Source organism: Somniosus microcephalus, chromosome 13, assembly GCF_052327205.1.
Source record: "Somniosus microcephalus isolate GS21.2 chromosome 13, FLI_Smic_1.0, whole genome shotgun sequence".
NCBI lineage: Eukaryota > Metazoa > Chordata > Chondrichthyes > Squaliformes > Somniosidae > Somniosus > Somniosus microcephalus.
The window spans coordinates 167,525,779-167,552,860 of record NC_140999.1 but is presented as its reverse complement, the minus strand read 5'-3'; the positions used below and the strand labels follow the sequence as shown (position 1 = coordinate 167,552,860).

The following is a 27,082-nucleotide window of genomic DNA, read 5'->3' as shown; positions in this document are numbered from 1 at the left end:
TTTCTTCCTCCCCTTTGCTTTTCAGTGGATCCGAAAACATTGGCCCAGAAATTAGTGTCCCAACGCGCGAGTAAGCACCGTGTACTCATGCATGGGACCGATGGAATTGCCGGTTTTCTGCATGCACTACGCATGCGCGGGAAACCGGCATTTCCGATCCTCTGAACCAAGGGGTTCAGAGGTCGAACGCGTGCGTGCAGGAGTCTGCGCGTGCACGCTGAACTTCCTTTTTTTTTCCAGGTTTGCCCGTGCGTGAAGGCCTCCACTTTTTACACTTTAAAAAAGCAGATGTAAGAACTTAATTTTAAAAGGTAAAATTAGAATTTTTTTTCCACAGGTTTATTATTTTTAAAGACTTTACAGTAAGGTAAGTGTATTTTTAGCCCCGATTTTTTATAAAATTATTATTTTTTTTAATTTAAATTATTGTTTAAAATAGTTATTTAAAGTTATTTATAGTTCATTTAAATAGTGTGATTTTTTTTAAATTTTATTTCAAGTTTAAGTATTGTTTTGGGCGCCCGGAGTTTTCATGAGTTTGACAGTTCTTACTGTCAAACTCATGAATGAACTTTTGCATCCTCCGATTGGTTGCCCAGTGCTCACGTGATCCCAGCCGACGCATCGCACTAAGTACGCCGCTGGATCACGCAAGCACAGCGCGCCGGAAGCTGAACCAGGCCACAGACAGGAAATCCATGCAGGCCCAGGCTTCAACTGCCGGCACACTAGGTAAGTGTAGGTCGGGGGCTTGCACCCATGGGAAGCCCCCGACACAAATTTCTGGGCCATTAACTCCACGTGTTGCTTGAACTTGCACCATTCTCTATGTAAGTTCAAAGATTCCCAATTCATTCGAGGTAAGGGTGCTCCAACGATGTCCATTTCAAATCCTTGTTCTGACACCATGTCTTGTTTTGCACACTTTGTACAAAAATAATAAATTGCAGGACAACGGAGTATTACAGTTTAAACTATTTTAATGACGCATTAGGTCTGATCTGACTCACAACAGTACAGCACCGTGTGGACAAGATGGAGTCAGGACCCCCTGGGTCTTCTAAACAATAGCAGTCCTTACAGATGCCTGCAGGCCAATGACAACTCAGCATGTGATCACGTGAATATAATAGGTATTCCTTACAGATGCCTGCGGGCCAATGATAAATCAATATGCAAATGTTACAGACGTCAATGGGGTGGCCGAGGTGTCTCTCTGATTTTCAACTACTAACTGCCTGTTTATCAGGTGAGTTGAAAGTGGCCTCAATTACTCATGCTCTCCTTGTCAATCTCCTTACCCACTCTTTGCAAGCTTCAGTTCATCCAAAACTGCTGCCCATATCTCGCAACAAGACTCTCTTTCCCATCACTCCAGTCCTTGCTGACCTACATCGGCTCCCATTTCCCCCTACAAGCTCAAATTTAGAATGCTGCTCCTTGTCTTTAAATCCGTCCTTGGTCTCACCCCTACCTAATTCAGTAACCTCCTCCAACCCTACAACCCCTCCCTCTGAACTCTCCATTCCTTTAACTCTGGCCGCTTGTGTATCCGACTCTCCTTTTGCCCTGCCACTTGGTGCCTTTACCTTCAGCCACATAGACTCCATGCTGTGTAATTCAATCCCTAAACTCTTTTGCTTCTCCACCTCTCTCTGTTCCATTTGATAACTTTCGTAAAATCCATCCCCTTGACTAAACTTGTGGGCACCTCTCCTTCCTTCCTTTAGCTCCGCATCTGTTTTTCAATAAATCTTTGTGAAGAGCTTTGGGATGTTTTTCGATGTTAAAGGCACTATGTAAATACAGTTTGTTGTTGCTGATGATAAAGACGAACCACCGCCAGAATCCTGCACTTTGAAGTTCTCACCGGAAGCATTAGCCTATCTTTTCATTTCAGATGTTGAACTGCCTGCTGTGCAGTGCCATCATTTTCTGTTTTTAATTTGGATTTACAATTGAAAAAACAAGTTCAAAAAGGTTTTGGTTTGCAAGTTGAATTTCAATAGAGGCAAGATCAAATTTTGTAGTGCAGGCACAGATTCATAGCTTTTTATAGTATAAAGGGCAAGGTCAGTAGTTTATGCTAAATTAGGGAATGTAGAGTATTACAACACCAGTATTTTCACTTTCATGTGTGCGGCATTTATCCTCATCATAGAATATAAATGCAGTCACTTTTAATGTTACTAGGAAATTTAAGTTAGTCGTGCCCAATAAATTCTACAGTATGAGAGAAAAGCCCAGTACAGTCAATTAGCAATAAAGACTGGCTTCAGGTTTATAGGTTTTAAGATTTATTACTAATTATTTTATTAGTGATAAATAGAATATTAAGGATCAAGGCAGCACTGTTCTGAATATAAAAGCAAGTACTTATTAAGATTGGTGTCTATTATATTGACAATGACTGTGGAAACAGTGCTGTTCCAAAGAACAGTCAGCAGAATGGTGGAAGATCCAGCTTGAATTAAATTGGTGTGAAGTAATTAAAGTAATTTTTCTCTAGATTCTATCCCATTTCCTGCAATTCTCTCTCCAAGCACATCTTGTCCATGAGACCCACCACCTGTTCCCTCGATCCTATTCCAACCAAACTGTTGACCACTCAACTTCCCTTCCTGGGCTCCATGTTAGCTGACACTAAACTATCCCTCCTCATCCTTCACGACCTATCTGCAGCCTTCGAGACAGTTGACCACACCATCCTCCTCCAATGCCTTTCCTCCGTCGTCCAGCTGCGTGGAACTGCCCTAGCTTGGTTCCAGTCCTATCTATCTAATTGTAGCCAGAAAATCGCCTGAAATGGCTTCTTTTCCCATTCCTGCACCATTACCTCTGGAGTCCTCCCGGGATCTATCCTTGGCCCCCTTCTATTTCTCATCTGAATGCTGCCCCTCAGCAACATCATCTAAAAACACAACAGGTTCCACATGTATGCTGACAACACTCAGCTCTATCTCACCACCACCTCTTTGGACTCCTCCACTGTCACTGATTGGTCCGACATCCAATATTGGATGAGCAGAAATTTCCCCCAACTAAATATTTGGAATACTGGAGCCATTGCCTTTGGTCCCTGCCACAAACCCCGTTCCCTAACCATCGTTTCCATCACTGGCAACTGTCTTAAGCTGAGAAAAACCATTCGCAACTTTGGTGTTGTGTTTGACCCCGAGATGAGTTTCCAACCACATATCTGCTCCATCACCAAGTCTGCCTACTTCTATCTCTGTAACATCACTTGACTCTGAAACTGCCTCAGCTCATCTGCTGATGAAATCCTCATCCATGCCTTTGTTATCTTTAGACTTGACTATTCCAATGCTGTCTTGGCTGGCCTCCCATCTTTCACTCTACATAAACTTGTGCCCATCCAAAACTCTGTTGCTCCTACCTTAACTCACTCCAAAACTCATTCATTCATCATCCCTGTGCTTGCTGACCTTTACTGGCTCCCGGTCCAACAATACCTCAATTTTAAAAGCCTCACCCTTGTTTTCAAATCCCTCCACAGCCTCGCCCCTCCATATCTCTGTAGCCTCCTCCAGTCCTACAAGCCTTTGAAATCTCTGCGTTCTTCCAATTCTGGCCTCTTGTATATCCCCAATTTTAATCACTCCACCATTGGTGGCCATGCTTTCATCTGCCTAGACCCTAAGATCTGGAATTCCCTCTGTAAACCTCTCTGCCTCTCTACCTCACTTTCCTCTTTTTAAGATGCTCCTTAAAACCTACCTCTTTGATCAAGTTTTTGGTCATCTGCCCTAATATCTCCTTCTGTTTTTATTGATAGCATTCTTGTTAAGCGCCTTGGGACGTTTTACTATGTTAAATGCACTATTTAAATGTAAAATAAAAACAAAAAATGCTGGAAATACTCAGCAGGTCAGGCAGCATCTGTGGAGAAAGAATCAGAGTTAACATCTCAGGTTGATGACCCGATGAAAGGTTATCGACCTGAAACATTAGTTTCTTTCTCCACAGATGCTGCCTGACTTGCTGAGTATTTCCAGCATATTCTGTTTTTATTTCAGATGGCCAGCATCCGCAGTATTTTGCTTTTGTATCACTATTTAAATGTAAGTTGTTGTTGGCAGGAACTGTTGCAAAATGGAAGGCAGATTTAGCAACACAAACATCAATAACTTTAATTAAGGCACAGCGATGACAGTAACAAATAACTGGGCCCTCTGACTTTTGGGTCTTGCTTGTTCCTGAAATTGAGTTTGTTTTTTTAAAAAATCAAGATAAACCAACTAGAGCAATCATAAAGAAGCATCCTTGGCTGATTTTGTTGTCACTTGTAAAATTTTAGCGGACTCCCTCGCCTCCAGAGGTGTCTGCTCGGACGAGGGTTAAAGAATGGCTGTGAGAGGTCTGCTGCAGCATTGTCACTGGCAGGAGCAATGCTGGCACTGTAAATCTGATAAATAGTATATTTTGTTTTTAACTTGGCACCAGAGCCTAGTGATCAATTGCACACATTAAAAAAAAAATTATAAATGTCCTCAGCAACGCTCAAAACAATGCTGGATACCAGCAAAGAATAGACACCCTTGCGTCCTACATTGCTCTGTCAGTAATGATGGGAAATACTTTGTGTGATGCATTTCTGTCATCTGCATATTGTTACAATATGCCTGCCCCGATGTGGGCAGATTCTCCACCACTTCTGGTGGGAAATCCCAGAAGTGGCAAGGAGATGCTGTAGATCAGCTCCCACTACATTTTCCACCCCAGTCTGCTCAAGTTCTGTTGGAGAGCCAGTGAAACTGGTGAAGACGATTTGAATTTCCTCAGGTAGGTCTTGGAAGAGGGAGAGGGACGACTGGGATGGTGGGGGGAGGTGGTAAGCAATCAGGAGGAAGACAGCAACCGGGAGAGATAGGGAGGCAGTGAGTGGATGGTTAAAAAAACTCCCAGCTCCAGAGTTCAGTAAGTATTTTTTAAAAACTTACCATTTTTGGTAGCTGACCACTGGTTAGGCTGCATGTAGACTGAATTTTCATGAACGTAGATGCATTTTTCTCGGCCTATGTAATACTGTCTTGCCACTTCCCAAGATGAAACTTAACTTTGCTGTAATCTTAGAATAAGGCACGAACATGGAGCAAATATTTGTGTTTATTGTTAGAAATTGAAGAATATTGTGGTCACTCATCATTTGTTAATTTATATAACTGGTTCACTTCCAGTTTTTGATTTATCTAACGATACCAAAAATTTAAACTGCTGCAGGGCCTAATTTAAAAGTAGCTCTAACCATTCAGAAATAGTAACTCCTGATTGTGAAAGCATTTTATTTGTATCGCAATGCACTTTCAGGGGAGTTCTCCCCGGTGCCCTTGCCAATATTTCTCCCTCAATCAACATAACAAAAACAGTTTATCTGGTCATTATCTCATTGCTGTTTGTGGGAGCTTGCTGTGCGCAAATTGGCCGCCGCGTTTCCCACATTACAACAAGTGACTACACTCCATCCAAAAGTACTTCATTGGCTGTAAAGCGCTTTGTGACGTCCAGTGGTCATGAAAGGCGCTATAGAAATCCAAGTATTTCTTCAGCACAAGTGGGGATAAAATGGTCATACTGTCAAAACAAAAACTAAGCAATTGGCTATGTTCCTACAACTCCTGCCTTCACCCCATCTGTCCCAGACACAATGGAAGTGTTATTATAGGATCTTCCTGGAACATAGCTAAAAACAGAACAAAAAATGGAGGCTGTCAGGTGGTAAGTTGGTCACAGCCATTTTTTTTGTGGTCTCCTTAACGTTACTTTTAGGGTGCTGCACCAATTTAGAGCAGTGGGAAAATACGGCAAATGCACTGACAATTTGGTATAGTGATATGCAGGTGATGAATAATCATTTTTTTTAATCAACTTCTGTCTACCACTATAAATAGGCAACTCACTTGACTGTGTGCATAGCCCATTTTGATGATATTTAATCCTCTCGAAGTAATGTTGAGTTTTTTTGCGCTAACTGCATGAAGTCGCTGTTATTCAGCAGGATAAGCATTCAGATGAAAGTTCAGAGTGCAAAAGAATGAAAATATTTTCACTTTCCATTGAATGGCAGCAATGAAAGTCTCGATTTTATGTGGTCAGGATGATGCCAGCATGGCTTCACTGAAAGTATACAAGTGTGCTCTAAACACAGCTCTCTAAAGAGAATTCTCACTGCAATGCATAATATCTCCATTCTGCATAAGTTAAATCTCAGTGATTAGATTTTGGACTAATGTCCCATTCAGAATTCTGATTTAAATTGAATCATTTACATTTGGATTTCATTATCTCAAAAATATTAAGTAACTAGGTCAATGCTTCCTCAGCATCTTATTTGTCCTCCTAGTTCATCTGTGGTACACAATATATTTTTGTAAAAGCAATCTTTATTTTGACTTTTTTTTCCTGCTATATTTTTATTAAGTAAAATATGATTTATTTTTGTTGCTCAGATTTTCAGATTAAAGTCACCCCTTTAAAGTAAAATTAACTTTTAAATGATCCAATATCTTATTCAATTACTTTTGATGGGAAACTTAATGAGATGTAATTGAAGTTTGCATTAACACAGAGTTATGGGAAGCACTTGGATTGACCAGCAGTCCCAGTGAATGCTTTTTGTCCACATCACATCCTCTTTCAATGTTTTTATGATAAAGTTGGTCTTCAACATGATCCAAAATACAGTTTAAATATTGTGAGGAAAAAAATTAAATCATAACATTCTCAATCTGTCCTCCACCCTCTCGCTCTAAAGCAGCATTGCCCATACTCATTTAAAGTTTACCGCAGAAAACTTCCAAAAACATAAATATACTGTTTGTGTCATTTTCTTGGAATCGTGTAACAAATTTAGTTGAACTCCTGAAAATTTGACAAGGTACTCCCAGATATATTTGACTTGCAGAAACTCTACCCTTGGCATACCTTCATATTATCACTTAAAAATTCTGTTTAAAATTCCTCTTTGAAAAGGCAGATGCTGCCTTTGAATACAAGTATATCAGCTCCCAACTTCTACTGAATGTGCTATACATAGAAGTTAGAACATGGAAACAGGCCATTCGAACCAACCAATGTTTCGGTGTTCACTCTACATGCGAGCAAATCGTTCTAATCACATTTACCCACCCTGTTCCCATATCACCTCAATCCTTCATCCAACCATCTAATCTTGAATAATTTCTGCCTCAATCACTAGCCCTATAAGTGAATTTCACAGCCTTCGAGCTCTCTATAAAGAGGTTTCACCTGCCCTCTGTTCTAAATCGCTTCCATTGATTTTGTATCGACAGCCTCTCATTCTTGACCCCTGAACTACTGGAAACTGTCTTCCTCTAAGGGGGCAGTACAGGATACAGCAAAAGAGGACAAAGGGATTAATCAGGAAGGGGAAAATAGAATACGAAAGTAAACTTGCAGCAAACATAAAGACAGACTGCAAAAGCTTTTATCAGTATATCAGGAGGAAAAGACTGGTAAAATCCCAAGTCGGTCCCTTGCAGTCCGATTCGGGAGAATATATAATGGAGAATAAGGAAATGGCAGACCAATTAAACTCATACTTTGGTTCTGTATTCACAAAGGAGGACACAAATAACCTCCCAGGAATATCGACAAACATAGGGACTAATGAGAGGGAGGAGCTGACAGAAATTAGTATCTCTAGGGATATGGTGTTGGGTAAGTTGAGGGGACTGAAGGCCGACAAATCCCCGGGGCCTGATAAACTACATCCTAGGGTACTTAAGGAGGTGGCCCTGGAGATAGCAGATGCTCTAAGGATCATCTTCCGGAACTCCATTGACTCGGGAACAGTACCCGTGGATTGGAGGGTAGCTAATGTTACCCCAATATTTAAAAAGGGGGGTAGAGAGAAAGCAGGGAATTATAGACCAGTAAGCCTTACATCGGTTGTGGGCAAAATGCTGGAGTCCATTATTAAGGATAAAATAGCGGAGCACTTGACAAATGGGGAAAGGATCGGACAGAGTCAACATGGATTTACAAAGGGTAAATCGTGTTTGACTAATCTGCTGGAATTTTTTGAGGAAGTAACTGGTAAAATAGATGGGGGAGAGCCAGTGGATGTGGTGTACCTTGACTTCCAGAAAGCCTTCGATAAGGTTCCACACAAAAGATTATCATGCAAAATTAAGGCTCATGGGATTGGGGGCAAAGTATTAACGTGGATAGAGAACTGGCTGGCGGATAGAAAACAGAGAGTTGGAATAAACGGCTCGTTTTCGGAGTGGCAGGCAGTGACCAGCGGGGTGCCGCAAGGATCTGTCCTGGGACCCCAGCTGTTCACAATATATATAAATGATCTGGATCAGGGAATTGGATGCAATATTTCCAAATTCGCTGACGACACTAAACTAGGAGGAGGGGTGGGCTCTGATGAGGATGTCAGGAGGCTACAGTGCGATTTGGACAGGTTGGGGGAATGGGCGGATACGTGGCAGATGCACTATAATGTGGATAAATGCGAGGTTATCCACTTTGGGGGTAAAAACAGGAGGGTGGATTATTATCTAAATGGCAATAGATTGGGAGATGGGGAAGTGCAGAGGGACCTGGGTGTTCTTGTGCACCAGTCACTGAAGGAGAGCATGCAGGTGCAACAGGCGATTAAGAAGGCAAATGGTATGTTGGCCTTCATATCAAGGGGGTTCGAGTATAGGAATAGGGATACCTTACTACAGCTGTACAAGGTGCTGGTGAGACCGCATCTGGAGTATTGTGTACAGTTTTGGTCGCCCCATCTGCGGAAGGATGTTCTTGCCATGGAAAGAGTGCAGCGGCGATTCACCAGGCTGATACCTGGAATGGCGGGAATGACCTACGAGGAGAGATTGAATAGTTTGGGCTTGTACTCACTGGAGTTTAGAAGATTGAGAGGGGATCTCATCGAAACATATAAAATTATGGCAGGCCTGGACAGGCTGAATTCAGAGAGAATGTTTCCAATGGCAGGGGAGCACAGAACCAGGGGCCACAGTCTAAAAATAGCGGGCAAATCATTTAAAACAGAGATGAGGAAGAATTTCTTCACTCAAAGAGTGGTGAGCCTGTGGAATTCCCTGCCACAGAGGGCTGTGAAGGCTAATTCAATAAATATTTTCAAGAGAGAATTGGATATATTTCTGAAGGCTAAGGGGATTAAGGGTTACGGAGAAAAGGCGGGGACGGGGTACTGAACTGGTAAGATCAGCTATGATCTCAGACGAAGATCAGCCATGATCTCATTGAATGGCGGAGCAGGCTCGAAGGGCCGAATGGCCTACTCCTGTTCCTATCTCTATGTTTCTATGTTTCTAACGATTTTGTCCCATTTTTTTCATAATTTTAAACAGTTATATCATATCGCCCCCATAATCTGCATTGTTCTAGTGAAAAAAGATCTTTTCTATAAATGCATACATGCAAGATACAATGCAAGTTTAGTGTTGGTACAAAGCAATTTCCCTTTGCATCGACCATAAACTTGCAATGTAAATCCAGGCCCAGGGCTTAACCTAACTCCAGAGCAAAGTAGTGTTCGACTCCTGGAGTAGTTAGGGTCAATTTTAACCCTCCTCGCTCAGCGGGAATGCTGTGGGCAGGGAGTTAAGATGGTTGGAGGGCACAATGCTTTTCCGATGTGTTCCCACCACCCCCCACTATCTTAACTTACCCCAGATCGGGCACAGGAAGGCCGTCCACCCGCCCCAGGTAAGCAGGGGCCTACTTTACATGAGAAAGATGTGACCCGATGGCATCATCAGCACCACAACCCCATTTTTGGGAGGCCTGCATGGCGCTAAACACACCAACAAAACCTCCTGAGAGGCGGCAGACTGGGCAGAAAAGACGAGGCAAGATTTTTTTTTAATTTCTGAGGATTCCTTGTGGGCTAGGAGGAGCAGGTGTGCTCGTCCGGGTCCTGCAAGGAACCCTTGGGCATCTGCTGCTCAGTGCTTCCTTCTCCCTCCCACCACTGGCAGCTCTTTGTAGAACCCTACCCCCTCCCTCCCAGGAGAGTTGTTGCACCAAAGAAGGTTGAAAGATAACAGAGGGGTGGGGCCATGAAAGGATTTAAACACAAGGATAAGAATTTTAAATTTGAGCTGTTGGGGTAGCAGGTGCCAATATCGGCCAGCAAGGACAAGGGCAATGTAAACAGGGCTCTGCCTGGCTGGAACCCCGAACTGCAGCTATTGGTCTGATATTGGGAACGATGGTGTACATTGGGACTTTCCAAACTAAAAATTCTGACTTCTTTCAAGTATTTTAAATGCAATTCTTTTCTGTTTTTTCACAGTGCCTATCAACTGGTTGTTAAGGAAGAACACTTGCAAAAATCCAGGAGAGCAGCAGATATTGTTGAGTGCTTTCCAGTCCCAGTCGGCTACAAGAATGCTTCTGTACTTGAGTCACTGCATTACACTGCTGCAGAGCTGAAGCCTGTGATCCTTCCTATGACCCAGCCATTTACTGTTGGAGATAACAAAACATACAATGGCTATTGGAACCCGCCACTTTCCCCACTGAAAAGCTACAGCATATACTTTCAAGCACTCAGCAAAGCTAATGGGGTAGGTACTGTTTGATATTGAAAGGGATTTCCAAAAATAGGAATATATCAAAGATGCACATTTCACACATCTGAAAATTTGGAATATAGATGATTATCTGTAGTAGTTCCAAAAATCACAGAAAATTGTAAACTTTGAAATTTGAAATATTATTTAAACGCTTTTGTAACCTACTTACCTTCTTGGTCATGATGCCAGTATTTTGTGCAAAACATGGGGAGTTATCTGTAAATTTATTTAAGCTGTCAGCTATTCAGGTTATCACTGTTTTGGATAAGGCAAAATATTCCCGTAAATATAAATATAAAATACCTTATAAGACTATTAATAGAATGAATACTGTAGAATTTAACAGAGATCATACTTCTTCAGTCATGTTCAAAAATTGACACAGGTCCGAGTAGTAAATGGGCAATTTGGGGAATAATTTTCCTCTTCACTTCCTGGGCAGTGATTTGGCAGAGCTGATCGTCTGCCCATTGTAGAACCAGCCGGGTTTTCATCTTGTTGAAATCAATGGGATGAAAATCAGGAGAGTTCAACAGCAGGCAGGCAATTCACTCTGCCAGATTACTGCCCAGGCAGTGAAGCTAATAATTACCGCCTTTGTCATAAAGAACAATGAACAAATGCTCAAAAGAATGTGTCAGATAAAACGTGCAAAATGAAGTGGCACCGAGAGGAATTAGATCAAAGAGAAACTAATCGAAGTGATGAAGCCAATTCTTTCACCTTTGATACTTTGTCCCCTGTGTTGTTTTCTGTACCATTTCTTATTCCTATGGCTAAAGCACTCCGCAGGGCATCAATGTGTTACTGTTTGATAGGCAAATATGCCTGAAATGAATGGGTTGTTACCTTATTTTGTGCTGCTGTTGCAAATTGTGTGTTTTTTTGTGTTCCTTAGGAAGAGATTGTCCATCCTGGAAAATTAAAAGCTTTTTTTGTTTTGTTATCGCCTGAGAATAAATTCACCAATCCCACATTCCTATCGAGGAACCCTGCTTGACGGGAGCATGGGTTTAACAATCAGAGCTACAGTGTTCTAGCCCTCTCTCCGATCCCTGCTCCCTTCGAGTCTGGCTTGCCATTGGAAACATGGGATCTGTGAATTTATTCTCTAGTGTCGACATTTAGCAACCGCAGGTCAAGTAATGTGCGCCAGCTGCCGAATAAGGTTCTCGCTACTCTGCCCAACAACACAGATTGTAATTCCACTACTTTCAGAATCCATTCTTTGACTTCCTTCCAGGAATGCTGCTCACCTGCTGATGTTTCCGCATCCTTGTCAATTACAAGTAATGGCTGGAAAAACAAGTACGGTGGCCTGATCGCCATGCCCAAATTTCTGACATGCTGTCCTGTTGCATAAAGCTCTGGCTAAGAGCGCTAATTTGTAAACGTTACCCCAGTATTCCTCAATCCCAATTTCTGTTGAGCATCCTTTTTTAAAAATTGTCTTTGGGATGTGGACAATGCTGGCAAAGCTGCATTCATTGCCATCCTTAGTTGCCCTGAGAAGGTGGTGATGGACCTTCTTATAGCAGGGAGGGGGGAAAATGTTCATCCTGTTCATTATGTGTTTCAACAGTTAAAAAAAACCACACTAACTTACTGAGTCATGTTGTCCACATACAATTACGTTTTAACATAAAATTTTGCCCAACCATCAATAAAATATTAAGAGGTCATAGAGTACTGGAAAAATGTCCGATTAGAAGACTAGATCAGTTTTTGCATTGCAACAGAAAAGAAAGATGATTAAACTGAAATGCATTTCACAACACCCCAGGCCATGAACAAGTTATTGGAGAACATGTAGATTGATCTGCGGAGCCAATTCCTGGATTGTGTTTTTTTCTCTGACCTGAAAGAGAAAGCAACAAATCTTGAATGATTTAAACCAGGTTTGAGGCCATGCCTGCAGCAAAACAACTAACGTGGCAGAAAAGGAAGATAAGCTGATTGGCCTGGAAACATTAGCAATATCTTGTTTACAAAAGGTTTAAGACATGTCTTAAGTTATTTGCCAACAAAAGTCAAATGTGCTATTTTTTAATTCCCAGAATTTTCACTTGTAATTTCAATGCTAGGAGCAGTTTACTCTTTTGTTTAACTTAAGACAGTCCATTTCATTTTGGCAATCTCACAGGCCTCTATGTAGTTTTCTGCTGTCTACCTAGTGCACCCACTAAATATGAATGAGCATCATGTACATAATCTAAACAATTGTAACAAGTTCTGCTTTAACTCTTATTTTCCAAAGTTCTTCCTTAACGTCTTGTCACATTTATTTACTTCTTTACTTAGTAATTTTTCTGTCATCTAACTACTGTCACTCCCGTCATAGGAGTACATTTTTCTCATGCTGCTTTTCAATCTTTTATGCTGGTTTTGTTACATGTATCGTTCAACAGTATGTATGTTTTTCAGCAGTGACACTAAACAGGTTTCACAGTGAGAACAATCAAGTTCCATGTGTGCCTCGGTAATGGAAAACAGTAAAAATACCTTGAGAGAGAGGGAGAGTGGTGTGTGTGGGGGGGAGGGGAGGCAGTTGAAATTGTCTTGGGCACTAGTGCAAAATGAACAATAATACATCGGCTGCCTGTTTTACACTCCACTTGATTTTCTTTCCCATTGACTTCAGTGGAAAAGAAAAATCAGTCAGTGTAGAACGGGCTGCCAATGTGCTAACGCTCATTTTGCCCTACTGTCCAAGAAGGGTTTCATCGTCGAAAGACTTGAGAGTCTCTGGAGGTGGCAGTACCAGCATGTCAGCAAGACATTGTCAATGTGTACTCAATGTGAACAGGGCTTTATCTCAGACTCTGAAGATTCAAAGGGATTGACAGGAATATTGGGGACAATTTGAACTCAGAGCAGGATCGGTGCGCGGGGGCGGGGTGGGACATGGGTGCGACACCTGAAGGAGGTCTTCAGCACAAGGCCTGGCGGATTTTAACTGTCGGGCCTCATTATAATATGATTGGCGGGCGGGTAGGCCGATCGCGTCGGTAGCAGGGCGCCCACCTATCTTTGTCACACGATTTCTGGCGGGTGTCCTTGGGCAACGTATTGAAACAATGAATGCACCTCTTAAAGGGAAGTGACGTTCACTAAACCGCAACACATTTTTCATCTTAAATAATCAGTGGGGCAGAAGTCAATGGAACTGAATATTGGGCAGGGTTATATAACAGGTGGCAGATGTGATATCGCGTGTTTGCGCTACCACCCAAGACGAATTTCTGCCCCATTGTGCAGTGTTTTGGAGATGGCTGGATAAGGAGGGGAAAGGTTGCCACAAGGTTTTCTAACTGCCTCTCTGGAGGTGCTGTTGGCAGTGGTCAGGGCTAGAAAGGATGTGCTTTTCCCACAAAATGGAAAGAATGTACCCAACTGCCTCTTAAAGAAAGCCTGGTTGGAGATGCCAGGGAAAGTTAGTTGCATGAGCATCCCCTCAGGGACCTTGTTCTAGTGTAAGAAGAGGTGTAATGATCTCAGATGATTAGCAAAGGTGAATACAGATCCTCCTTTCTCCATCTCTTGTATTGGAGAAAGCAGGAGTCCAATTCTGTAATACTTGAATGATCCTCCTTGTGATGCCATGGCTCTCGTTATATCTGATCTGCTCAGGTGTGGTGGGGTTGCAAAGGGAAGTCATAAGCCATGTAAGAAGGTGTCAGCCCTTGTCCCTAAGCATCTCTCCTCAAATATTTCTGGCAGGTTGGAAAACTGGGGGGATATTTGACTGCTGTAAGATGAATGCATCATGACAGCTGCCTGTGTACCAAGCACAGACTTGCATGATCTGTTTGTTGTGATTACATATAGAGCAGCACATCGAGTTAAAGCCCTTGCGGTTAACAAAACCTCCTGTCTGTTCTTGAGGTACCCCAATAGCAATATGAGTGTGGGCAATAGCGTCCTGCACTGAGGGACCCCAAGGCTCTCTCATTTTGACTGTTGCCATCAATTGGAAAAGATATGTAGTGGTTCGCCCTGGCAAATTGTGCATTGTTCACCTCCTTGATGCACTTGTGGACTGCTGATGATGAGATGCATGAGATGTCCCCAGTAGCACCCTGGAACGATCCTGAGGCAAAGAAGTTAAGGGCGGTCATCACCTTTACAGCCACTGGCCCAGCACCTGATGCCTGGAGCTCATGACCTGTTTAAATCCTGCATCCTGCTGCCTGTGGAACCAATCCTGCTGGGTCTTACCTAGCAAGTTTGGCGATGGGTGGGACTTCCGATTCCACCTGGAAGATGTACACTGTTAAAATGGCACCAGGCACAAAGTAGGTGGCAACGGGTTGGTAAGTACATCTGTGCGACTTTCACATGCTCCATATTCGCCTGGCGACAGGGGCTCAAATTTACCCTATTGGATCCTCCCAGAATAAACAAGCAAACTTTAGCTGCATTCAAAAAGTATGTTTGCACTGCTTGGGAGCGTAAAAATAAAACTAGTATTTATTTTTGTGAATCAAAGACCCACAATTTGCTGGAGACTTGTGCTATTGGAATGGTGCAGCTACTGCCTTGGGTCCGCTTTCTAGGTCAAAAGACCCAGGAAATGATGGTGTAACTGAGTTACGCCATTATTCATGCTGTGCCATAATGTCCTTTCTCACCACTCCATCGAAAGCACCGAAAGTGACAATTTGATAATAATACCTCAGTCAAATCAATGGCGAGCACAAATTTTTCTCCCTGCAGCCACTTAGACTGAAAAATAATGGTGCAGTGTGCCCTTGGTCACCTGGTATTACATAGGATATATGGCACAGAAATGGGCCATTCTGCCCAACCAGTCCATGCCGGCATTTATGCTCCACTCAAAATCAAATCAAATCAAATCAAATCAACTTTTATTGTCACTGTTAGTGCACAAGTGCAGTACAACGAAATGTAGGCTTGCGGCTCCCGAGAGTGTACAATTTGGATTAGGACACTTAAACATTCAACATACATTTATACATTTGGCTTGCAGTATATTAGCATAAATATGACCATAATTAAGTGCATTGGCAGATGTGCAGGCTTTAGTGTTTATTTGTGGAGTTCAGTAGGATGACAGCCCTGGGAAAGAAGCTGTTCCTAAATCTGGTCGTACGGGTGCGAATGCATCTGTAGCGTCTTCCAGATGGTAGGAGGGCGAACAGACTGTGGCTGGGATGGGTAGGGTCTTTGATGATGGGCCGTGCCCTCCGTAGGCAGCGTTTCTGATATATATGCTCTATGGTCGGTAGCCGGGTGCCGGTAATGCGTTGGGCAGTTTTGACTACCCGCTGCAGGGCTTTCCGGTCATGGGAGCTACAGCTGCCATACCATACCGTGATACAGCTTGTCAGGATGCTCTCTATAGTGCAGCTGTAGAAGTTAGAGAGGATCAGGGGTGACAGATTACATCCCTTCAGCCTCCTCAAGAAATATAGGCGCTGCTGGGCCTTCTTCACCAGAGAGGAGGTGTTGAGGGACCAGGAGAGGTCTTCCGTGATGTGGACTCCGAGGAACTTAAAGCTGGCCACCCTTTCCACCTCCGCCCCATTGATGTGGATGGGGGTGTGACTTCCGCCTTTGGACTTCCTGAAGTCCACGATTATTTCCTTTGTTTTCTTGGTGTTAAGGGCCAGGTTGTTGTCAGCGCACCACTTCACGAGATGCTGGACCTCCTCCCTGTAGGCCTACTCCCGTCTTTCCTCATCTCACCCTATCAACATAACCCTCTATTCCCTTCTCCCTCATGTGCTTATCTAGCCTCCACTTAAATGCATCTATGCTATTTGCCTCAACCACTCCCTGTGGTAGCGAGTTCCACATTCTCACCACGCTCTAGGTTTCTTCTGAATTCCTTATTTGATTTCTTGGTGACTATATCTTATATTGATGGCCTCTAGTTATGCTATTCTCTACAAGTAGAAACACTCTCTCTGAGTCTACTCTATGAAACCTTTCATAATTTTAAAGACCTCTATTAGGTCACCTCTCCGCTTTCTCTTTCAAGAGAAAAGAGACCCAGCCTGTTGATCCTTTCTTGATAGGTATACCCTCGCATTTCTGGTATCATCTTTGTAAATCTTTTTTGCACCCGCTCCAGTATATCTGTATCCTTTTTATAATATGGCGACCAAAACTGTACGCAGTACCCAAGTGTGGTCTAACCAATGTTCGATACAAATTTAGCATAACTGACATGATTTTTGGCTCTCACATGATTCTCAGCCTGGAAGGAGCATTAAAGCTCTGGAGCTTCATCTCAGCAGTCTGGGGTCATTTGAATGAACTTTTATGTATATACAAAATAGGCATTTCATCATCAAAAATAACTTTTATCATTGTGTTCATACTGAAGTAGAGCTCCTGAAGTAAGTGCAAGATCATTAAATCAGTTGATTTGATTTGTGAATACAGGAAACTCTCGTTTAAACGGCACCTAAATATCCGGAATTCTCTATTAACCGGCAAAATTCTCACTCCGAAAACAACTCCTCAATAACCGGCACTGTTGCCGAATCCGAGTCTTCCGCGGTGGCCGAGTTAGTCAGTGGGGGTAGTTCTCCAAACTGCCACTACTTGGCTTCTTGGCGCTGTCGGAAGTCGGAACACCTCAATACCCCTGTAACAGGAGTCTGACTCTCCCGCGCTGCTGATAGTCTCTTCTGGTCCACCATTTTACAGGGGTACTGTGTGTCACCCACGCTGCTGGTAGTCATTGCATTGCATTACCCTCAACTGGCAGTACTGTACTTAATCAAGCATCTTCCACCATCCATTTAACACAACATTCTGTAGGTGAGTACCCAATTACTGTATACTGCACATTTCTTGATTTTTTAAAATTTTTGTTTGTTAAAAATAGCCTCGGTAGATAACCCTCTTGTGGTAAACCACTGTTTGTATTCCACTGTGTACATGCCTGGACATGCCTCGGCTGACTCCTCCCACAAGTCCTAGTATAAAGGTGACTGCTCCCCAGCCCTTTGTATTTCTGGACCGGTTGACCACTCGAGGCAGACCTTCATTCTTTTGTTAATAAAAGCCTTTAGTTACTCTCTTAACTCTCAGTCTTTTATGAGTAATTGATAGCGCATCACCTCTCTGTTATCCGGAATTTTTAATCAACCAGCAACACACCGGTCCCGTCGGTGCCGGATACCAAAGAGTTTCCTGTGCATTAAAATGTATATGTGTTCACAGTAATTGATTGACCTAAAATAAAATCTTGGCTCTTTCTTGATATATTTAATTCTTGGCTAAAACTCAGCAAATTATTTCATCTTTGTCATTGTGTGTTAGGCTTAGTGCATATTGCATGCACAGTTTAGGGCCCTGATGTGCCTGCACATGCCACTGATGAAAGTGACCGTTTGTTTAATCTGAAACTTTTTAGGTAGTTTAAGTGACTAACGTCATCTTCTAAATAAATGGTAACAAAAAAACTTTGAATGTTGCTGAAAACTGAATACAGGAGCTGAGTGTGTCCAGAACTCAAACCATTTTCTTCAATGTAATCAAGTTCAGCAGAGTGAAAGGATTTGAAATCAAGAATTCTCTGACTCAGGTCAAGACAATTTTCATCTGCTTCATTTAGTTCATTGATGTAGACGGGGTAAACCATTGACTGCGCCGCTTCGGAGGCCCTTGATTTGCCATTATGCTCGCTGCGGCATATTTAAATTTTTGGCTTAAATTTCTATGAGGAAGATTGAGGCGTGAAATGACATAATTCACGGCATATGTCACAGAGTGTGTCTTTCCAGGAAAGTCTGGGCCATTGTTGCAAAATAAAGTGAACCTTTAGCCGAAATTGAATTTACGATCACGTGCACTACAAGCTAACAAAGTCATTCTCTCCCTCACTGACCTCTCCTGGCATGTGTTATTGACAGCGGCTTATTTATTTCTGCATTGAACTGGAGTACATGGTGATTTCATTTTGGAGAAATGTACATTCTGCACTTAAAAGATAGGCTATTGGTGTAATGGGCCTGGAGTTTCTGCTCGGTTGCGCTGATTTTTCCGCACAATTTCCCCGCTAGCGGCGTAACTGACGCAAAAGATTGCGGAATTTTAAACGCAATTTGCGTTCAGCGCAACTCAAGTTTCTGCGATCCTTTGCACTAGTTTTAAAAACATCACGCTGGAAGCAGGCCACTTCCACAAAACTGGTCACGACCCCCAAGAGGTGACTTCATCACCATTGGGAGTTTCCGCTAATTGTGCTCGTTCCAGGAGGCTCCAAAAGTTAAGCTGGAACTTTTGGGTGCAAGGACACTGATAGGTATGTTTTAAAAGGTTTTGAATGTAATTGTTTAAAAAATTTACGAAGAAACTGACTACCATACCTCAATATAGCTAGAAAATCATTTTGTATATTTTTAAAAAGTCATTTTCAGTCATTTAAAATTGGGTTATTCACTGGTGGTGGATTGACACTGTGATTAAAAATGGTTATTTTTTGTAATAAACCCATTTTCAGGTGTATTAATCAAACTGCACCAAGTTACCACTCTTAAATATATCAAGGAATACTTTTTAAAGCAAGGAAAGAAAAATAAACAATTACGTTCTCTTATGATTTTTAAATTATGTTTTAAAACACTGCCCGATTGCGCTGATTCATGGCAGATTTTACCTTCGGCGATATGCAAATGAATTTGAACGGAAACTTGGCGGAAAAAAATCACCTTTCAAAACGGAATCGGCAATTGTGCCCAAAGCGGAAACTCCACCCCATTATCTTTGTTACTGATCTCCATTCATGAAACTATTTGCACATTCTCAGGCTCCACAGGCGAGGAGGCAGCTGGTAATCTACAGTAATGAGAATGTGTTGTCAGAGATGCACGGTAATAATGGAGCTGAAACATAGCAGATGGAAAATTACAGAAAAATATGAATATTTAGATTGAAGACCATTAGTATGTAGAATAATGGGGAGCTGGGTGTGAATTACAAAGCTGTAACCTAATTCTTGAAGCTTAAGTGGTATGTAACTGTCATTTAAACCAGCGGATCTCCCATGATATGACTCATGGTAAATTGGATGATACGGCATTTTATAATAACAGAATTGTTAAATTATGTAAATAAAAATCTATTATTTTGCTGCTAAGAAGCAGTTTTATATAACATGGCTTGTCCCTTTAAGGTTGCTGTTGATACAGGACATCCTGCGGTCAATTGGAAGTTAATTGCTGTTGGTATGGGAAGTTTGTACATTGGCAGGTGCCTGTAAATTTTGGGTTTCAGGTCAGAAGAAACCAGCATGAAATGATTCCGTTTCTTTTCTTTTAATATACCATTAGAAGTTTGAAATGGGGTGCGGGGGGCGATTTTCGTCCCTCTTTTCGGGCAGGAACGGGGCAGTAGTGAGCTGAAAATCGCAGCGCAGCACTTAGAGCCCTGTTCATGCTGATATCCAGCCCACCGCTATTTTGGAGCAGGCCGGGAAGCAGGCAAGCAGCACTCCTGCCAGAAACAGCTGGGCGCCTACTTACAATATGCAAATTGGAGCCCTGTGCTATGCATCCTGCCCAGTCGAAATGAGCATTGAGTGGCCGAAACAGAGGTCATTAAAGGCACTGCTGCTGGCCATTCAGAAAAATAACTTCATAAAAATCTTCCCACCTGCTGCCAGTCCCTCCATGCCCCCCAGGATTGCTCCACTTCCAGCTTGACCTTGTAGAGGAGATGTCACATTCTGCCCCCACTCCCCCCAGCCCTCCAATCAGCATGCATCTGTCAGCACTCATTCAGCACTGGTAGCTCCCTGATATTATTGTAATGAGGCCAATCGTGGAAATGGTTCAGGGCTCACACATGTATCATTAGGCTGGCACAATAGGTGCCCCACCAACCATCCGCCCGATTCACACGCTAATCAAAAATCGTCTGTGAAGTTTAAAGCTGGTGTGTTTGATCCAAGACGTTTTTATATTTACCAGTTGCTGATGGGAAGTCAGAGAGTATAAGGGCATGCCCGATATATGCTGCTCCTGTCCAGGACCATGAACACTTGGATTTCCTATCTCGGAGCGTTTACATAGTAGGGTCTCGCACCATTGTAAAGCCTGAGAGGCTTGCAGCTGTGTGGTGGTCCTTGGAGATCAGGACACTCTGACTGCTGATGGAGATAAGCAGCTAAATTTGGAGTTTAGTGTCCTGGGGGAGAATAGAAACAAACAAAGCTTTACCCCAGGTCTTCAGCCTGCCCCTAGAATCCTGCGGACGCTCCGGTGGGTCGCAGCGACAGGCCATAGTTGAATGTTTTTTTAAACGTTCCCATGGTCCTAACAGGAAATGAGGCCAGAGGTCCAATCCACTAAAGCCTGATTTTGTTTATTTGTTGTCATTCAGTGAATTAATTTGACACAGTCTGGATTCATTTCATAAATTTCAAGGCCAGTTTCATTAAATTAATTAATTCAGAAGATGTCAATTCAAATGTTGGATTAAATTTTGAAAGATTAGAAAACATTTTTCAGTTAGTTGCAGGAGAGCTGGTTGTGGACAACAGCACCACCTAGTGTTAGGAGGACTGAAGGATAAGTATAATACTAACGATGCATAATGTTGCTTACTTGCGGTTAAAAGTAATAAACCGGTGTTAGTCAAGAGTGGCAGACAATCATTACATCCAGAAAGCCCCCACAGTCCTCCCATTGTTGTAACCAATTGTTTATTAAATGTTTCCAGGGTTTTTGCCCTCACCACTCTATCTGAAAGTCCAGTGCTAAAATTACCTTTTACTAATTTGAATCTGTGTTCCCTTGTCCTACATTCGCAATTTAATTTAAAGTAGCATTCTGCATTGTTCACTATCTTGTATAAATAAGGTAATCTCTCAAATGCTTCCTTTCCAGGCTAAAATGTCCAGGTCTCTCTATTTTTTCCCCAGATCTTTGACACTAGTGTCAGTCTCCGGGCTCTTCCCTGCATTGTCTCCAGTGCATAATGTCTTCTTTGTTTCTCAGTGACAGGAACTGAACACAGTGCTCAAAGTGCAGTCTGGCCAGAGCACTGTACAGTTTGAGCACAGCCTCCTGCTGTTTTGGCTATGTACATGTAGTTCAAAATTCTACCTGGCCTCCTGGGACACGGGGAACCCACGATGCACCTTTAGTGTCAGCCAGTCGCCTCTGAGTCAGAAGGTTGTGGGTTTAAGTCCCACTCCAGAGACTTGAGCACAAAAATCTAGGCTGACATTCCAGTGTAGTACTGAGGGAGTGCTGCACTGTCAGAGGTGCCGTCTTTCGAATGAGACGTTAAACCGAGGCCCCGTCTACTCCTTCAGGTGGACGTAAAAGATCCCATGGCACTATTTTGAAGAAAAGGGAAGTTATTCCCAGTGTCCTGGCCAATATTTATCCCTCAATCAGCATCACTAAAAAAAACAGATTATCTGGTCATTATCACATTACCGTTTGTGGGAGCTTGCTGTGCGCAAATTGGCTGCTGTGTTTCTTAAATTGCAACAGTGACTACACTTCAAAAAGTACTTAATTGGCTGTAAAGTGCTTTGGGATGTCCGGTGGTTGTGAAAGGCGCTATAGAAATGCAAGTTTTTCTTTCTTTCCTAGTGGTGTGGGTGTTCAGCAAGGATATTTAAATTGGGAGGGTAAGCACTGGAGGCCATTGGCAGGCAGATCCCATCACTTACACTGGGATCAAAGGCCAGTGGATTTTCGGCACCATAGTGACCAATTTTTTTAATTTTTTCATGTGGAAGGATAGACATATGTGGGGGGGGGGGCGATGTGTATGGAAAATTTGTAATGATATATATAAAGTTCTCAAATAAATAAACTTAGGGCTGAATTGCCAGATGCATATCTGTTTATTGCAGTGTGCAATTTAATTCATTCATTCATATATTTAAAAATCTGACACCTTCTACCTTCATCACTCATACATGTCCATTCCTCTCTATGTTAAAAGTCTATGGGGGAAAAATTCAGTTGGTAGCGCCACCCGTTAGCACCTTAAGAGGGCGCTAAGTGGGGCACAAAGCAACTAGCGCCCGGGAGCGGCGATATCTGCGCCTCTCGCGAAATTGACCAGACATTTTGCGGTGGCGATAAACAATACCGCCACGATCTCCTGCGCCGGCAGATCGTGACGTCAGTCGAGTGCGCAACGCTCCGTTAGCGCCCCGGACCGGAAATTGAGTGGCGCCCCCTGCCTTACCGCCTGCCGCTAGCAACGACAGGTTGAGGGGAGCGTTCTGCTGTCAGAAAGGGACTAGGGGTGCGCTATTTAAAGGCGACCACTTCCTGCCTTTTTTGGTCGGTGACATTTTTGCACCACGCATTCTAAGAGAGAGAGAGAGAGAGACTTCTGGAGAGATTCAACGCTGTGTGAAGGAGTTTTGGGTACTGAGCAGCACTTTGCATGTTCATTTTGATTTGCCCTTGTATCGATTTAGAAGAGACGATGGGGTCTGCACTCTGAGCTCTTCCCCTGGTTCTCTCCATTGTTCTTTCCAGCAGATTTGATGTACAGGTCTCTCCAGGCTGAGATTCAGGCCGAGATTCAAGGCTGCAATGAGCAGGATGTGGATGCAGAGCAAGATCATCCCTCCCCTTTAAGATAAAAACAGAAAATGCAGGAGAAACTCAGCAGGTCAAGCAGCATCTGTGAAGAGAGAAACAGATTTAACGTTTCAGGTCGATGAACATTCTTCAGAACTCCCCTTTAAGAATTGGATGGTGCCAGTGTGCCTGTGTTACATTGCTGACTGAAATCACATGAGCTTCGCCAGCGCTGTGAGGTGGCGCCTCGCTCCTCTGCCTTAGCGCCTTAGGAGAGGTGTGTAGTGCCTGATTTAGCGCTCCAATCACCTCCAGGGACGATAAAAGCCAAGTTTGCTGTTGCAGGCGATAATTAGCGCCAGGCGCTAAACTTTGTGCACCGCCAATAATTGTGCCCCAAATGGGGCGATACTGAAATTCTCCCCCTATGACTTTTTAGCTAGAAGCAGATTGCAATTCAATGAACGAACGTAGAGCTGTAAATTCTGCCATGCAATATGGAAAGAGTGGACATTTATGGGGAATTGGGTTATAAGTATGTTTTGAAGATACTTGCATATCTCTCGAAATGTGATCTTCAAAACATTAGAACATTTTTTCTATGATTGGCTGTAAGACTGCATATTCACGTCACAATTCCCTGTTTGTAAGCCCCACCTTAAACTGAAAGTGGTAGCCGCAAACTGCACACTGCAATTGTAGTTTGCCAGAGTGTTACTGGTACATTCAGGGAGTCACAGGCCGGAATTTTGCCAGCGCTCCGAGGGCGGGTTCGGAGGCGGGACCACTGTCAAAATCGAAAAGATTGACAGCGGATCGGGATCCCACTGTCAACCCGCCTCCATGTCAGTTTCCCAAGTGTCGGGTCTGTCTGCACTTGACAGACCCGACACCAAGCGGCCGGTGAGCCAAGTCAGATATTAAGAGATTGTTAAAAGGTACTAAAACACCATTTTACCATGTACCTACCATTTTACCAGCTTTTTCATGAGATTCCCAGCGCTTGGGGATCACATCAGGTAAGTAGGTCGGGCTGTCAATGATTCCATCCCTCTGAATAATTGACAGCTGCAAAAGTGGTATAAAAGCTACCATTTCACAGCTGTTCAATTTCTAATGTTAGAAGTTGGAGCCTTCAGGATTTGGAATACACTTTTCAGCTTTATGCAGTTTGGAAGTGTTTGGAGTAAACTCTCTATCCACTGTTACCTCCTTGGAGCAAGCTCTCTCACCATTTCCATATCGCTTCTGTCATCTCAACCTCAGCTGCCATCTACTCTAGCAACATCGGTGCCCTTGAAAAAGTCTCACCTTGGTCCTCTGAATTCCTCCATGATCAGCCCCAACACCAACATCACCAAGCACACCAACATCCCCAACAACAATACCAACCTCCGCAATCACCTGATGCTACACAGGACACAGGGCATCAGCACCCGAGCACATTGCTGCCTGGGAAACCAACAATGGCCTCACCATGGCCAGATTTACTTCACTTGATGCTGTGCACCCTTACTGCCACATGATGCGGCAGGTTGACACCACCCCACACCAGCACCATAAAGCATCCCTACAATGTCCAGGCCATTCCTTTCACACTCATCACAATTGGGGGAAGGGGGAGGGTGGAGTTACTTCTCAACATTCACTGGAACTCACTAGGACACTTCCAAAGGTGAGCGCAGAGCTGACCAATAAGGTGAAGTGTTGAAAATATAGATTTCAGTGTTTGACAGCACATTAACAGAAATTTCACATGAACATTGGCTAAACCACCCAAGTGCCTAGCCTTGTGTGTTGTTAGTTTGTATGCTTGCAGTAGGATGAAGGTGAGTGTGAGGGGTGGCTAGTGAGATGGGGAAGTGATAAGGCAGATAGAGAGGGATGGGTGGAGGTGCAAGGTAATTTGGTGTGAGTAAGGATATGCAGGAATAGGACAGGGAAGGCAGAGTGATGGGGATGTGATGAGTGGCACAGCAGGATGAGGTTGAGTGTGGCTTGGCAGTAACGTCTCGTGATCTACTCAGATCATTGAAAGGTTTGCACCACTGCAGCCTGGTCCTCCTGACAACATCCCTGCTTGAGCCCTCCTGTGTAATGTGCAACCAGGCTGCGCTGATCTCCTGGGGAGGTCCCTTCCACCCATGTGAAGTGAAGAGAGTCTCCCTGCCTACTGTGACTCCCTCCATGAGCATATGGAGGTAGTCATGGGAGAGCCTGGGTGCAGCCGTGGACCTTTGTGCAGTGCTTGTCAGTATTTGCAGCACCTCAGTGCTGTAGAACACTGACAGCACAACTGTCGAGATCAATTTAGACATGGCCCCTTTAAGGAAACCGGCTGACATCATCAGACCTGCTTCCTATTAATTGGCTGGGAACCTCACAGGGCGGGCTTAACAAGCCCAATTAACGTAAAATCATTTGGAGAGTGCGGGCTGCTGTAGGGCTGGGGCCGCGATACCGACCCCGGCCACTCCAGACCCAACTCGATCGGCGAAATCGCGGCCATAGTCTTTTACCTGGTTGAGGCTCTGCACCAGCATGGAAGACAATAAAAGCTCTAGAAATTATAGACCTCAAGCCTCAGGCCCAGAGAGAGGAGAAGGCCAATGAAACATTGTAGAGATTTCAAGTACTTGAAAAGGTAATGCCTTGGGTAAGTTTATTTATTTTCCTAACATAGAAGATAGGAGCAGGAGTAGGCCATTCGGCCCCTCGAGCCTGTTCCACCATTCAATGCAATCATGGCTGATCATCCAAGTTCAGTACCTGATCCCTGCTTTCTCCCCATACCCCTTGATCCCTTTAGCCTTAAGAAATATATACAACTCCTTCTTGAATATATTTAATGAATTGGCCTCTATTACCTTCTGTGGTAGAGAATTCCACAGGTTCACCACTCTCTGGGTGAAGAAATTCCTCCTCATTTCTGTCCTAAATGGCTTACCCCTTATCCTTAGACTGTGACCCCTGGTTCTGGATTCCCCGACCATCGTGAACATCCTCCCTGCATCTAGTCTATCCAGTCCTGCCAGAATTTTATAAGTTTCAATGAGATCCCCTCTCATTCTTCTAAACTGCAGCGAGTACAAGCCCAATCGACTCAATCTCTCCTCATACGTCATTCCTGCCATCCCAGGTATCAGTCTGGTGAATCTTCGCTGAACTCCTTCCATGGCAAGAATATCAAAACTGCACACAATACTCAAGATGTGGTCTCACCAAGGCCCTGTACAACTGCAGCATGACATCCTTGTTCCTGTACTCAAACCCTCTCGCTATGAAGGCCAACATACAATTTGCCTTCTTAACCGCCTGCTGCACCTGCATGCTTACCTTCAGCGACTGGTGCACAAGGACACCCAGGTCTCGTTGCACTTCCCCTTCTCCCAATCTATTGCCATTCAGATAATAATCTGCCTTCCTGTTTTTGACACCAAGGTGGATAACCTCACATTTATCCACATTACAGTGCATTTGCCATGCTTCTGCCCAATCACCCAACCTGTCCAAATCATCCTGGAGTTTCTCGGCATCCTCCTCACAGCACACACACCCACCCAGCTTTGTGTCGTCTGCAAATTTGGAGATATTACATCTAGTTCCCTTGTCTAGCTCATTAATATATATTGTGAATAGCTGGGGTCCAAGGACCGATCCATGCGGTACCCCACTAGTCACTGCCTGCCACTCGGAAGAAGACCCGTTTATTCCAACTCTTTGCTTCCTGTCTGCCAACCAGTCCTCTATCCAAGTCAATACTGTTATGTTCATTAATAAATAGACATTCTTATTATGAACACAGCTAGCTTTTGCTAGTTACTTTATTGAGCCATGTGGACTTGGTACAGTATCTGGAGAGATGCAGCATTGTGCTCCTGTGTGCAGGCTGCCATCTTGACTGTTGCCTTGTGGGTAGCCTAGCCTCATGGGTAATGTAGTCTTATA

At 43.5% G+C, this 27,082-nt stretch overlaps 1 protein-coding gene across 8 annotated transcripts in view; it reads left to right on the top strand.

Moving 5' to 3' along the window:
• ptprt (protein tyrosine phosphatase receptor type T) overlaps positions 1-27,082 on the top strand; it is a 1,756,894-nt gene that overhangs the window by 1,324,924 nt on the left and 404,888 nt on the right. For all 8 annotated transcript variants that reach the window (XM_086005548.1, XM_086005547.1, XM_086005549.1 and 5 more), the window contains exon 12: positions 10,319-10,592. In XM_086005548.1, the coding sequence (XP_085861674.1) occupies positions 10,319-10,592 (274 nt within the window). The remainder of the gene's footprint in view (positions 1-10,318; positions 10,593-27,082) is intronic.